At 39.0% G+C, this 14,603-nt stretch overlaps 2 protein-coding genes across 3 annotated transcripts in view; one reads left to right on the forward strand and one right to left on the reverse strand.

Annotated features, from left to right (window-relative positions):
* Window positions 1-524, reverse strand: part of ODF2L (outer dense fiber of sperm tails 2 like) — a 142,995-nt gene extending 142,471 nt beyond the window's left edge. For both annotated transcript variants that reach the window (XM_030327315.1, XM_030327319.1), the window contains exon 1: window positions 460-524. The gene's annotated coding sequence lies outside the window, so the exon portion shown is untranslated. The remainder of the gene's footprint in view (window positions 1-459) is intronic.
* CLCA1 (chloride channel accessory 1) overlaps window positions 1-13,798 on the forward strand; it is a 31,166-nt gene extending 17,368 nt beyond the window's left edge. Inside the window, exons 7-14 of the mRNA XM_030327324.1 lie at window positions 299-526; window positions 3,142-3,316; window positions 5,165-5,271; window positions 7,295-7,510; window positions 8,350-8,611; window positions 9,642-9,812; window positions 12,299-12,538; window positions 13,403-13,798. Coding sequence (XP_030183184.1) covers window positions 299-526; window positions 3,142-3,316; window positions 5,165-5,271; window positions 7,295-7,510; window positions 8,350-8,611; window positions 9,642-9,812; window positions 12,299-12,538; window positions 13,403-13,791 — 1,788 coding nt within the window. The 3' untranslated portion in view covers window positions 13,792-13,798. The remainder of the gene's footprint in view (window positions 1-298; window positions 527-3,141; window positions 3,317-5,164; window positions 5,272-7,294; window positions 7,511-8,349; window positions 8,612-9,641; window positions 9,813-12,298; window positions 12,539-13,402) is intronic.
* The last annotated feature ends 805 nt before the right edge of the window (window positions 13,799-14,603 follow it).

Genomic DNA, 14,603 nt, shown 5'->3' on the forward strand with positions numbered 1-14,603 from the left:
ATATGTAGATCTATAGAACTGTTACTAAAGCAGTGATCTAATGATCAAACTAAAGCCAAATCTGGTTTGATCTTTTAGGGCCACTTATACAAAGGCCCTAAAATTCTACCCAAAGATGTTACTAAATATAAAGGAGAAATTTAATACAGAAATCTAATTTAATATAAAGGCCTTGAATAAGCTTGTTGTCATTTACTCTGTGTTGAGGGAGCTATTTCCAAATTTCCTCTAGACTGTTCTGTTATTAGTCCGCTCATCTAAACTCAACTGACTGCCTTTCTTCTACTTCTTCATTCAGAATGGTGACCGTCTTAATCGACTGAACCAAGCCGGCAAACTTTTCCTTCTGCAGACGGTTGAGCAAGGGTCCTGGGTTGGGATGGTGACATTTGACAGTGTTGCCCATGTACAAAGTGAACTCATACAGATAAACAGTGATGTGGAAAGGAATGCACTCACCAGAAGCTTACCAACCGTGGCCGCAGGAGGAACGTCCATCTGCTCTGGGCTTCGATCGGCATTTGCTGTAAGACAAGTTCCCCTATAATCTGTCAATGTTTACAATTTGTTTCCTAAACATCTCTCTGTTTTCAACAAATTAAGTCAAATTTCCTCTAATATTAAGTTCTATCATAATATGGGGCCTACCTACCTTTCTGTGTTTACGTGGCAGGGATTCTCTTCCAGGTGTCCTATGTTTAAGCAAATTGGATCACCTGTCCTTCAGCACTTCCACACCTCTGCTAGGCTCCCCACTTGGAATACTTTCTCCTCCTTCTCCTGTAATTCAAATCACATTCATTCTTCAAAGATCCATCACAGACGCCACCTACTTCTTGACATCTTTCCTGATTCCTTCAGCTGTAGAGAATCTCTCTAAACACTGTGAACTTTAAAAAAAAAAAAATCTCTTACGACTTCTAGGTCTTCTGTCTTACTTTCTAATCATGCACTTCACTCAAGCAAAATTTCTTTAGGAACAGGACTTATCTCTTTACCTCCCAGGCTGCTGGCACAATATCTTTTATACAGAAGGTTCTCAATAAATAAAATTGAACTGAGTTATCTGATGGCACCTGATTCTTAATTGCTCCAAATATATCATCCAATATTGAATATTTCTTTAGAAGATATTTAGCCCCATGAAACAAAGAATAAGAGGCTGAGAGAAGCTGGCTGGCTAAGGTCTCAGAATATCTGTGGCATCTTGGGCAGGTCGGCCTTCTGCCTGCTGTGGAGCACAATACGTCATTGGGGCTGTTCCAGATTCCCAAGCAGCAGCAGGAATAGTTAGTACCCAGCTCACACTGTTGCATGTGGACAACAGACACTGTTGCATGTGGACAATTTCCTCACATTCAGTCTGTCCCTCTAGACCTTTTATTCCACCTTGAAGTTTAGTTCTTTAAAAGCGTTTCCATTGTTTGTACAGTCAGCTGCAGATCCCTTCTCCAGATGCCTGTGTGCATCTGGATTCTCTGGCCTCTACCACTCACCCAAGCTTTGATTAAAGAACCAAATAAAGGAGGGGAACTGACATTGAAATCGCTGATGTGTTAGACTAAACTCCCGCTATGCAAAACCTTAGGGGAGATGACTAATGCCAGATGGCCTGGTGGTGAAGACAGAACTTCTGGTTCTGCATTTTCCTCTCAGATGGGTGAGAGAGAGTGTGAGAGACACAACTGGAATTTACATGCTCTTCTTGCCCAATGGAGTCCAGATGTGGGGTGGGAGGAGCTTATATGTGACTTTACAGTGATGAGGTAAAGGGCCTTGGGTCCTACACTGTCCTTAAATTCCCCATTGTTTCCTGCTGCAGGACCCATGTCAGGTCTGTTCTGGGCTCTTGTGTCTGCTGAAGTGCCCACTGGACTTTGCTCTCCAGGTTTGATCAGGGCCCAGTGATCCTTCCTGGCTGACTCAGCCCCACTCTGGCTCTCACTATTGGAGCAGAGCCCTGAGCACCCCATGTCCTCCATTCAGCCCCTGAGCAGACTGTATACCCCTCAGCCTGTCTGGCAAGATGACCTGTTCTCTTATCTGCCAACTTCTGTCTTCCCTACGGTGTATGTGGGAACTTCTGCATGTTTTCCATGGCATGTAGCAGTGATGGGGAGTAGGACACAAGAATCCAAATGAAGCCCTTTCCCTGGCCTCTCAGGCTCTGCAACTTGGTCAAATCAAGGCCACAGCCATGGCTGAGAGGATGGTGGGCTCTGGACTCCTACATGCAGCAGCAGTCATAGTTCTTCCCTCTTTCCTTGTGTGGCAGCCCTCTCTCAGAGTCCAAACAGAGTGGGGCAGAAGTCCCCTCTGTTCTTAGCTTTCGTTTCAAGCTACTTAAGGTGCCTTCCCTTTCTGACAGTGTGGTCCAAAGAAGATTGCTTAAGCTTGATTGCTTGTCTCCCCTACTTCTGGGTCCCCCTTCTACTCTTCTTGGGGAAGAGTGGACTCTTGCCTTCCTCTTCTGAAATGAACATCACTATTTTTTAATCTAATTTTCCTTCTATCGTAACTTATCCAACATGGGTAAAAGGTTGGTTCTACACAATGTAAAAAGCTTTAATCTGTGTCATAAGGAATGGTTGAAACGTAGATGTCATAAGACAACGAGGAACTGTGGGTTAATAGTAATGAAATTATTTGTTTTTATTAGAGAGAATATTAAAAACTATTAACAACTCACGGGACCCGGGTACTTACCAGTCAGAACCAATGCCAACCATTTTATAAGCTAAAATCTGCCCTGAGTCTCAAATCTCCAAAATATTATTCTCATTCAATGAAGGGAGTTTCTGAGAATATGTGGGAACCTCTGAAAGCCTGTCAAGGAGAGATCATGTGAAAGAAACTAGAAAAACCTCCTTTGCTGCTTCCACAGTGGTGTCCATCCCTAGAACTGTCTTGTATCCCTCTTAACGGAGCCTGCTCCATAGCAGGGTAACCAAGAGAAAACACTACTGTCAAGTTCCATGAAAGTTGTTGATTTAAAATTAATCATTTCAAGATAGAAAGATATGTGACCATTCTCAGGCACTCGTTTATTGCCTCTGGAATTTCTCTTCTCATTCCCTTTAAATGCAGTTTTCCCAACACCTTGGGCACCCTGATAACTCATGCCCTGAATTATGTTCTCAGGTTATTAGGAAGAAATACTCAACAGATGGATCTGAAATCGTGCTACTGACTGATGGGGAGGATAACACGATAAGCTCATGCTTTAACGAGGTGAAACAAAGCGGAGCCATCATCCACACAGTCGCCCTAGGACCCTCAGCAGCAAGAGAACTAGAGGAGCTGTCTAAAATGACAGGTGAAGAGTGGTCTGCTGCATCCCACTGAATTGTCGCTTCTACTGCACTGCAAGCTCCAGTGAACTGAGGAGAAGGAGAAGGATAAGGGTGGGATATATAGAGAGAGGGATAATCTTATTAACCAACTACCTGCCCTTCCTCCCAAATGACCATTAGAACTAACTCTACCCATTTATTTTAAGGCCTTGGTTCTAGGATTAGGGCAGTCTGGAGAAAGATGGGAATCAGCACAGCACTCTAGTTAGGATGCAGGTCTCTCCTCCCAGACACTTTGTGAGGACTGGATAGAATCTAATAGGTTACCCAGGAACCACTCTCTTCCAGTTTTCAGCTGGCTAAGAGACCCAGGGGGGACAGATGACAAGCCACTAACCACATAATACCATGATACAAGTACCATATTAGCAGTAGAAAGCACTTGAATAAAAAGAAAGAATAGAAATCCTTGACTTTATTGAGGGAAGAAGGTTCCAGGAGGATGACTTCCAAGCAGAGACTTTAATAAGGAGTAGCAGAGGTAGAGCAAAGGGTCTACTGAACCACACAGAGAGAAGATCACTCTGAAAATGTAGGAAACAATGCAGTTTCTCCATAAGACATTAATATTTTGTGCTTCTAACTCACATACAGAGACAGATGTTTAACATAGATTCCATATATGCCTAGCTTCTTTAGCAGAGTAAACGGGCACATTTTTTTTAACTTAGGGCCAGGATTATGCATATCAATTATTATGTGAGTTGCCTTCTGAGGCAGGTAAAATGATAGGACTGCTTGCTCCTATCTGCTTAAGACTGCTTACTTCTCTTAAGTTGGGTTTCCTAGAAACAGAGCCTGAGACAGGGAGTTATAGAAGGAGAGCCCTCAGGAGAACAGGAGAATTGAAAATAGGATAGGGCAGGGGAAAGACGTAAGCACAGAAATGGATTTAGAGTCTAGCTGAAGTCTAAGCCTACAGCGGGCTTTCGATCTGGAATTGCATCACACACCTGGTGCAATCTTGAGGTAAAAGCGCTGACCTTTTGTAGCACTGTGTCCATCAGTCAGTGGCTATGAAGAGTCAAGGCAAGTTGGAGGTGAAGGGACATGTTATTTCTCTGGCAAGTATAGCCCCTTTGGGTAAGGCAACTCTCTGGACAAAGGGATAGCTATCTGCCATTAGCAGCTAACACTCAGAGCAGCTGGGGAGAGATTCACTTGTCTAGGTAAGGGTATCTGAGTGAGGCTCCAAGAACATTACCAAAATACTTACCTTAAACTTTGGATGGCATTAATAGTTTAAAAGTACTTTCACATCAACTATCTTAGTTACATATGTTCTAAATAGCCCAAGACTGCAAGACCTGGTTTATAATCTTTTTTTTTTACTACATATTATACTTTTCTATAACTGTTCTTTGTCAGCTGTTATTTCTTGCTGTTGCTACATATACATGTTTTATGATTTAGGGGAAAACTCAAAATTGAAGCTTGTTAGGATTATGTCTAAAATAAGAATAAATCAATAGGCTTGGAATAAGGCTTAATGAATTCTCTTATATGAAAGTGCATGACTTTTAAAACATGAAATTTTATGATATTATTTTTGACCTATCAGAGATCCATGGCTGCTTTACAAATAAGTGACATAGTTGGGCAACTGAGATGTTGCTGAAGCTATTATTTAGTATGATTAAAAAATTAGTAGCAGCTTCTGAGTGCATCTGGATGCCTATTTGATATTGATCAATTAATACCTTAATAATGCAACAAAATATTTCACATATTCTTCTGTCTTAACAATAGCTAAAATGCTGCAAATACTTGCTTTCTAGAAAACAACTTCTGATAATGTAATTGCATTTTAGGAGGTTTACAGACATATGCTTCAGATCAGGCTCAGAACAACGGCCTCATTGATGCTTTTGGAGCCCTTTCATCTGGAAATGGAGCTGACTCCCAGCGCTCTATCCAGGTCAGAATTTTTACTCTTTGGTTTTTCATGTTTATAAATAATCATAGCCAAGATGGAGAGTTTAATGGTTAAAACTCCTAAGTACTATATTCTAGTAGTAGATTAAAATTAAAAATAGAAGTTTCAGCCTGACATTAGACATTATTCCTAAAATGCAACACTACTTATTTAAACAAAGCAATTAGTGTTTACTTGTTTGGAAACAATGCTAACTGACTTCCTCATGGAAACCAGCAACATAAAATATAATAGGTCCAAGAATTCATTTTTAACATCTGCTAACAAGCACCCATAGCAATATAATTGGGTCAGAATTTTCTTCACAGTAGATCATCTTAAAACAAATTTTCTGGAACAAGTAAGTGTTCAGGGATTACTTGCTCTATTTTTCCATTACCTCAAACCCCTTATATTTGCCAAGAGTTTCTTATAATGGGTGGAAAGTGTTTTGTTCTGTGAAAAGCCCATGATGTCAGTCAAGACACCTGGATCCTGGGCCTGGGCCTGCCATTGACTCTATAACTGTGGGTTAAGAACTTCATCTTTCTGGACCTCAGCCAGGTATGAACCAGAAAACATTCTTGGACCCTTCTGGTTCTAAAATTTCAAGAAAACCAAATTTTCTTTCAAAAGTCTTGAGGCTATTTTTTATGAAAAGAACAAATGTATTTTAAATGTTTTCCTTGAATAGTTTCAAAAGCTACTCCTATGAATTTTTAAACCTCAGAGTGAACAATCAGAACTCACATGTGTGTGAATTATGAGTTTTATTGTGATAATTTCATCGTGATTTCACAATTTTATTGTGAAAATTTGGACAAACGTAAAGGAATACTGTAATGTCAAAACCAAATAATGACAAATTTTGAAGCAACAGGCTTTCTGGGCTACCAGTGTAGCATTTATTCAATTAGAGAAGACTATACTCATTTGGGTAATCCTAGCTCAGATTCAAAAAATTAAACTCAGGAGTCCAGTCTGGAAATTGGAGGATGGTGTCTGAAAAAAAAGTAATTAAACTGATGAAAGGACAAGTTCATAATCAGGCAGTTTCTGACCATTATTTTTGTATTTTGGAAACCTAACGGGGAGAGAGATAGAGAAATGAGCAGAACTCATTTACCTACCTGCCATAAAAATCATATCTAAGAGCCCTTCACTTTCTCCACATCCAAGAACAAAACTACCTATGAAATTAGAAAATCTGATCCCATCACAGGTCACCCTGTCTTCTCATAGATATCAGTTTAAGGATGAGAAATAATTATCTAGGAGACAATCCTTGGGGTCACATTCTCTGTAAAAGTCCCGTTAAGTCTTCCCCACCTCAGTTCCTGCTCTACCATTCCTTCATTCTGCTCCAAACAGCAAATCTGCCTTGGCCCTTGACTTACTTCATTTATCTTCACAGGGCCTGCAATAACACTTGACCTAGTAATTGATTATTTGCAACCAAATGATCCATATGTGGATGGAAAAAAAAAGTCCCAGTCAGTCCCCTTAAGAGTTTATAGTCTAGTAAACAAGATGAGGTATAAACACTAGTAGGTATAAAGCAAAACACACTCTGAGAATATCAAAGGACTGATAGAATCAAGATTCTATGGGAACTCACAAGAGGGAGAGATTATTCTCAGCTAGTAAGTCAGATGGACGTTAGAGAAAGTTTCACAGAGAAAGTGACATTTGAACCAAATTTTGGAGGATTGATAAAGCTTGAACAAAAGGAGATTAACATACAGATTTCCAGGAAAAGCAGAGTATAATAAAGTCAGAGTCATGGATTCATGAGTGTCATTTGGGGAAGTAGTCTGGTTTGGGTATAGGAATATACATCTTGGAAGCTAAGATTGGAAGAAAGGTAATTTAAAATTCAATCATGACTAGACCTAAGTACCAAACCAAGAACTCAGGCATCACTGAAAGCTTTTAATGGGGCAACTGAGAGCTGGAAGCAGAGTGGAAGAGACTGTGTGATGCGGGCTCTATTCTCCAGTATGTAAAGAGTTGTTTTTCTTAACAGCTTGAGAGTAAGGGATTAACCCTCCAGAACAATCAGTGGATGAACGGCACAGTGCTTGTGGACAGCACTGTGGGGAAAGACACTTTATTTCTCATCACCTGGACAAAACAGCCTCCCAAAATCCTTCTCTGGGATCCTAGTAAAAAGAAACAGGATGGCTTTGTAGTGGATGCAAACACCAAAATGGCCTACCTCCAAATCCCAGGCACTGCCAAGGTATGGGGCCAGGTTTTATCCCTCTCACATTTGGACAAAATAATCATAGCTTTTTATTTATTTATTTTCTATTTTTATTTTTTGAAATATATTCTCATTTTTATTTATTTATTTTTCAATATATGAAGTTTATTGTCAAATTGGTTTCCATACAACACCCAGTGCTCATCCCAAAAGGTGCCCTCCTCAATACCCATCACCCACCCTCCCCTCCCTCCCACCCCCCATCAACCCTCAGTTTGTTCTCAGTTTTTAAGAGGGGAAGGAAAAAAAAAAAGAGGTTAGAGTGGAAGAGAGCCAAAGCATAAGAGACTCTTAAAAATCATAGCTTTTTAAATGTGCATGGTTGCTAAAAGGAGAGTTAGTATTGAATGAAAGGGAGAACACGGAAAATTCTCCATCTAATTCTCTGTCTCATTAGTATGACAGCAAATCAAGAGAAAGGAAATTGGTGATGTTTTCTCCATGTACTAAAAGGAGAACTTTCAAATTACGTAGGAGTCAAGATGCAAAATGGTCCTTGAAACTATGGGATCATGAAAAACATTTTCTCTACTTCAGGAACCCAATTATTTGATACTTCTTTTTAGAAACCAAGCAATGATAAGGACACAGCTTTCTGACCTCATTTTCCCAAATTACAATTTTCTTGATGATAAGAACCATGTAGTCATTCCAAATGTACCTAAGTTTCCCTTGGCTGACAGAATATCAAAGACCTTCTTCGATATGCTTGTAAAATGCTTGTATCAGATAAGCTTTTCCTATAGGTGGCATTGAAGTCAGGTCTGTGTCACCTATGGTTATTAATTGGAAATGTCTCCATTTGTTTTGGTTAGGTTGGCATTTGGAGTTACAGTCTGCAAGCAAGCTCACAAACCCTGACTCTGACTGTCACTTCCCGTCCATCAAGTGCTACTGTGCCTCCAATTACAGTGACCTCTAAAATTAACAAAAACACAGGAAAATTCCCTAGCGCTATGACAGTTTATGCAAAGATTCATCAAGGAGCCTCACCAATCCTCAGGGCCACTGTCACAGCCATAATAGAATCAGTGAATGGTAAAACAGTTACCCTGGAATTATTGGACAATGGAGCAGGTAACCATTCAAAAAATTGGAAAATACATCTTTCTTTTCCAAAAAGCAACCAAGAAAACAGAAAGAGGGCATGGTCTGATGAAGATAGTTAGAAGCGGGGAGTCCACTACTGGGGGTCTGGTTGGGAGAGCTCTCTGCTTCCCCACAATTCCTATATTTTAAAATGTTGGAAAACATGAAGACAGGCCTACATTTTGCTTCCACAAAGGCCAAGCACATTAGTGGCTTAAGCTCAATAAACTCAGAGACTCTAGGGAGTTGTCAGAGGATATTCCACACTCCCTAAAAGGGAAGGAGGAAAAGTAATAACTATCTTACGTTATCTTTTTTATCTTCATCACACACTTTTGAGATATAAACCATACATTACAGATGAAGAAACTGAGGCTTTAGTATTTAGAAAACAGCAGATATAAATTCAAATGCAGTCATATGTTACTTCTCTGTGTATGTAGACTCTGTATTAGCTTGCCCCCAAAGTGAAATTATTGTCCATTATTTTTTAAAGAATCTAATACAGAGAGTGAGAGAAAGAGAATTCTATATTTCTTGTTAGAAGGAACATGACTATGATGCAAGTAATCTTACTAGAACAAATTCTGTAAATGAATTGCCTACCTAAATCTACCCTAGTGAGAAGTCATGAATTAAAAAAAATAATCATATAACATTTTTTTCTCCCCAGTAATGTACAGCAATTCAATTCAGTTCAAAAGATACTTATTGAATAGTTACCTTGTGCTATGTTGGATGTAGCAGAGACACGCAGCATGATGTCAGATTTCAAAAAGAAAGATAACAATTCAGGAAGACAAAATATACACACATAAAGCTACACACACACACACACACACACACACACGAAAAGAAAAAGTAGATCTCATTCTTAACACAATCAAATCCTAAACTCTCTTGGAGATAGTGTGACATTATCCTTGCTTTGAAAAATTTTAACCTTCTATAAGTTGGAAATATACAAATGCCCAGCTGCCTTTAGGATATTCATTAATTCCTTCATTTCCCTGTCAAGGTGCTGATGCTACTAAGGATGATGGCGTCTATTCAAGGTATTTTACAGCTTACAATGCAAATGGTAGATACAGTGTGAAAGTGTGGGCTCTTGGAGGAATAAACGCAGCCAGTCAGAGGTTGATACCCCAGCAGAATGGAGCCATGTACATACCTGGCTGGATTGAGAATGGTAAGAAGTTTGTAATAACACATCTGACTTGAGTAAAAGGCTTGAGATCAAGAGAAAACCATTAAGCCTGTGAGAAGAATGGTGTAATTTAATTTCAGGGTTTCTCAGTATTAAAACTACTGACATTTTGGGACACATAATTCTTTGTTGTGAGGGCTGTCATTTGCATTGTAGGATGTTTACTAGCATTTCTGCCCTCTACTCACTAGTTATCAGAAGCAACCCCCACAGTCATGACAATCAAAAATGTCTCCAGACATCATCCACTGTCCTCTAAGAGGCAAAATAACCTCCACTTGAAAACCAATAGATTGAAAGTAGCTTTCAACTGCCTGGGTTCATATTATAGCCCTCTAGCAAATAAAGTATTTTAGGTAATTTCTTTGTGCTTCATTTTCCTCACTTGTAAAATAGGAATAATAATGGTAACCACCTCATATGGTGGCTGTGAGGAACAAACAAGGAAATACATCTAATAAGCTGTTGCTGGTAAATAATAATGTTCAATAAATGTTTGCTATTATTTTTAATAAATTTTAAAACATTTGTTTTTAATTTTTTTAACATTTATTTATTAGTAAGAGACAGAGACAGAGCATGAGCATGGGAGGGGCAGAGAGAGGAGGAGACACAGTATCCGAAGCAGGGTCCAGGCTCTGAGCTGTCAGCACAGAGCCTGACGCAGGGCTCAAATTCACAAACCCTGAGATCATGACCTAAGCTGAAGTGGGATGCTCAACCGACTAAGCCACCCAGGCGCCCCATTTTTAAATATTTTGTAATGAAGCTCTTTCCACTGACATTGGCATTTCCATAGAATAAGGAAATTTAGGGCTTATTATATATATCAGTATCGCAAGTCCACTGTCTCCTTTCTCTTGCTCAGACCAGGGAGACTAGTAGATGAATCTAAAACCAACCAGCGCACAGAGCCCATATGCAAGCGTGCAGGGAAATTATGTACCAAGAAACAGACATTCCTATACCATCTTTGGTAATAAACACATCCTCTAGACTAGAGCTGGAACTGGGACCAAGACTAGTCCTCATGGGTTCCAGGACCTGCTTTCCATCAATTTCTACTCTGTCTTGGGCAGAGTGTGTTGGTGCTGGTGTATTATAAGAACAGCTCCTCCAAGTAGCTTCCCACTGTTGTCTTTACTTGGTTGGGTGTGTGCTCAGTAAAAGGAGGATTCTAGGACATGTGGTATCTGATGCAAAGGCGATCACAGAAAATAAAAAAAAAAAAAAAAACACTTTAAAAGACACTATTGCTTCCAAAGCTCTTTTATATATTTCACCTGAGTTTATTTTCATTTATTCGTCTTTCTGAGTTAGGGGAAGAAGGCAAGGGGAGATCGGTGTGGTGGCTATATCTAGCCGCATGCTCAGTGTTTTACTCACATTAGGACATTACTTTCTCCTAATTATCCCATTCTATAGATGGAGAAACAGAGGCTAGAGAGACTATTAGTCTAACTGTGATAGAACTAACTGTGACAGGACCTGGATTGGCATTGGAAAGTCAGTGTTTTTCCCTCTATCCTTTGATGAATCTTAATACCAAGAGAGATAGTCTCTATTGTTAAATTGAATACTAACTCTGAACTTGCTATCGTATCCACTTCATCTTTTCCCAAGACCAGATTGATGGGTATGAAGATCAATCTGTCTCTACAGACAAAAATTTTAAGGGCTAAGGAAGTAGAGTTTATAAGAGAGTAAATTCTGACTAATGCCATGTTAGGGTATTATGGAATATTTTTATTGAAAAGACAGTCTGAGAACCCTAATGACTGAGCAGGCCAGGGTATTTGTTGAATTCCAGGATTACTTTTATATAACCTTTCAACAACAATGTGAGAAAAATTGAGATTGCTTCAGGCACTAAGTTCCCATGCATTCAATGAGAAGATAAGAAGTCTTCCAAAAGCATAACATTTTAGAAGCCCAACATAAAACAGTTCATGAGAATCTGCAATCTAGTAAGGAAAATAAAACATGAACATGGAGAAAAGAAAAATGTATAGAAGAAATAATCAAGGCAATTCTTGATGGTCCAGATGATTACCAAATAAATAGGAAAAATAATAAAACCAACAGTATTACCTAGGTGCAAGAGATTTCTTAAAATCTTAAAACAGAAGTAGGATTTAAACTGACTGAGGAAGAGTAAAATCAGGATAGACAAAGAGATGGGAACAGAAACAATTCCAGGACAAATGTCATGAAAATAAATCATGAGAATTGTTATTCCTGAAAATGTCTGATTCTCTGTTTTTTTTTCGCCAGATACAACCTGATTTGGGATCTTTATACCAAATAGTTAAAATTAGTTTTGTGTATGGGAGGAAACAAGGCAAAGGGGACAGTAGGAAGAGGGCATTCTGATAACCAAAGAGAAGGAAGTATAGTCATACAATGCTTACAATGTAATGTAACATAACGTAACATAATGTAATATAATGTAATGTAATATAATGCAGGTGAAGTAAACTGGAATCCACCCAGACCGGAAATTAATAAGGATGATCCTCAAAGCAAGCAAGTGTGTTTCAGCAGAACATCCTCAGGAGGTTCATTTGTGGCCTCTGGTGTCCCCCAGGCTCCCATACCTGATCTCTTCCCACCTTGCCAAATCACTGACCTTAAGGCAAAAATCCACGGGTACAAATTTATTAATCTGACTTGGACAGCTCCTGGAGACGATTATGATCATGGAAGAGGTAAGCAGAATGTGGTATGCACCCTGTAAAGGAGTTTAGCAGCCACGCAGGGGTGCAAAAGAAGGTGAGGCAGGCGGGTGTGTTGTGATGCATGTGGAAGGCAGAAGGCAAGAGGGCTCTTGAATGTCCTCTGAAATGAAAGGTTAGGATTTTTAAATATGAGAGGTTTGGAACCCGAAAAACTGGCGTACTTTAAGTTTTAAGAGGCTTCAACCAGTAACAGGCAATCCTTAGGGTTTTGTTTTTTGTTTTTTGTTTTGTTTTGTTTTTGAAATATTGCCAAGCTGTCCTTTAATAAACCCCATTTTTAGAAACAACTCCTGGAAAGGATTGGGAGTGGAGCATAGATTACTAAGGAGCAGAACTGGCCTTTGGAAGAAACCTACTAGATTTTTGCTGCACTGTGTAGTCTTTGGATTGCAGCATGGGCATCACATGAATCTTGTTAGAAATGTAGAACCCCAGTCCCCAACCAGACCTACTGAACCATACATAATCTGCATTTTAAGATCCCTGGGTGTTCTGTATGCACATTAAAATTTGAGAACCACCACTACCAAAATCTCCTCTATAAGTAATAAAGCAATAAGCAGTAATTTTAAAACTTCCTTTCTCAGTCAGGTGCATGCAGCATGCACAGAAATACGGACCAAGGCTTTAGGTCATGCCTGATCCAGTTTTATATTTATCACTCTGTCAAGATACACAAACGAGAATGTAAAAAGTATACTAATACTTATAAATATGGACCATCAATTACATTTATTCATTGGAACATAGGGGATGGTGATATAGTTTCTAATAGACTCTTAAACTTCTTTACAACTTGAGAATCATATGCCACAAACTTTTTTTTCTTTTCAGCTCACAAGTATATCATTAGAATAAGTGCAAATATTCTTGATCTGAGAGACAAGTTCAATGATTCTATTCAAGTGAACACATCTGATCTCATCCCGAAGGAGGCCAACTCTGAGGAAGTCTTTGTGTTTACACCAGAAAACATCACTTTTGAAAATGGCACAGATCTCTTCATTGCTGTTCAGGCTGTTGATAAGGCCAACCTGAAGTCAGAAATCTCTAACATTGCAAGAGTGTCTTTGTTTATCCCCCCCGAGATTCCTCCAGAGATACCTAGTCCTTCTCTTCCTTGTCCTGAAATTAATGTCAACAGCACCATTCCTGGCCTTCACATTTTAAAAATTATGTGGAAGTGGCTAGGAGAATTGCAGCTGTCAGTAGCCTTGGGCTGAGTTTTAATGAAATGAATAAATCATCCATCCTTTCTTTGATTATAAAATTTTCCAAAATGTATTTTAAACTTTCCTGTAGAGGGCGACATAATGAAATAAAATGTTAAACAACTGGCTATGCATGAATAAAAACTATCCATTCAAATCCAAAAGTTTTATCATTGCTCAGGCATTTATTAATGAAAGTATGTTTTAGTTCATTTTAAGGAGCTTTTCCAATTAAGAAGAACATGTAATTTCATGTGAAAGATGCCAGAAATGGCCAACTAGGTTAGTACCAACATTACCAGGAATGTGTATTCTTTTCCCTAAATTTTGGCAAGGATGCATTTCAAGAAGAGATTGCATTGTAGAAAGAAATAGTAGAATTATGAAATCTCCACAGGCATATATATGTATGTTATGTGCATGAAATTACAAGTCAGTGATGCTTAAAGCCACAGCGGTGGGACATGAAGTAGGAAGAGTGGGTTCAAGCCTGATATGAAGGGAAAGTGATTGAGAAATGAATTATACTGTGTATGCTTTGTACCAAATGCTCTACTAATGGCTTATATGCATTATCTTATGTAATATAATTCATTCAACAAATGCTCATCAGCTGCCTATTATATTCTAGGCCCATTCTAAGTCCTGAGTACAAACAAATGAGTAAGATATGGCCTCTTTCCTGTAAGCAATAAAAAATATCTGAGGATTTGTTTTTAATGAAGAGGCAGATATCATCAGAGCTATGCTTCAGAAGACGGACTTTGAGGACCATGTGAAGAACTGAATAAAGTCGGGAAAGTTATGACAGATGAAAGGAAAAG

Source organism: Lynx canadensis, chromosome C1 (assembly GCF_007474595.2).
Source record: "Lynx canadensis isolate LIC74 chromosome C1, mLynCan4.pri.v2, whole genome shotgun sequence".
Lineage (NCBI taxonomy): Eukaryota > Metazoa > Chordata > Mammalia > Carnivora > Felidae > Lynx > Lynx canadensis.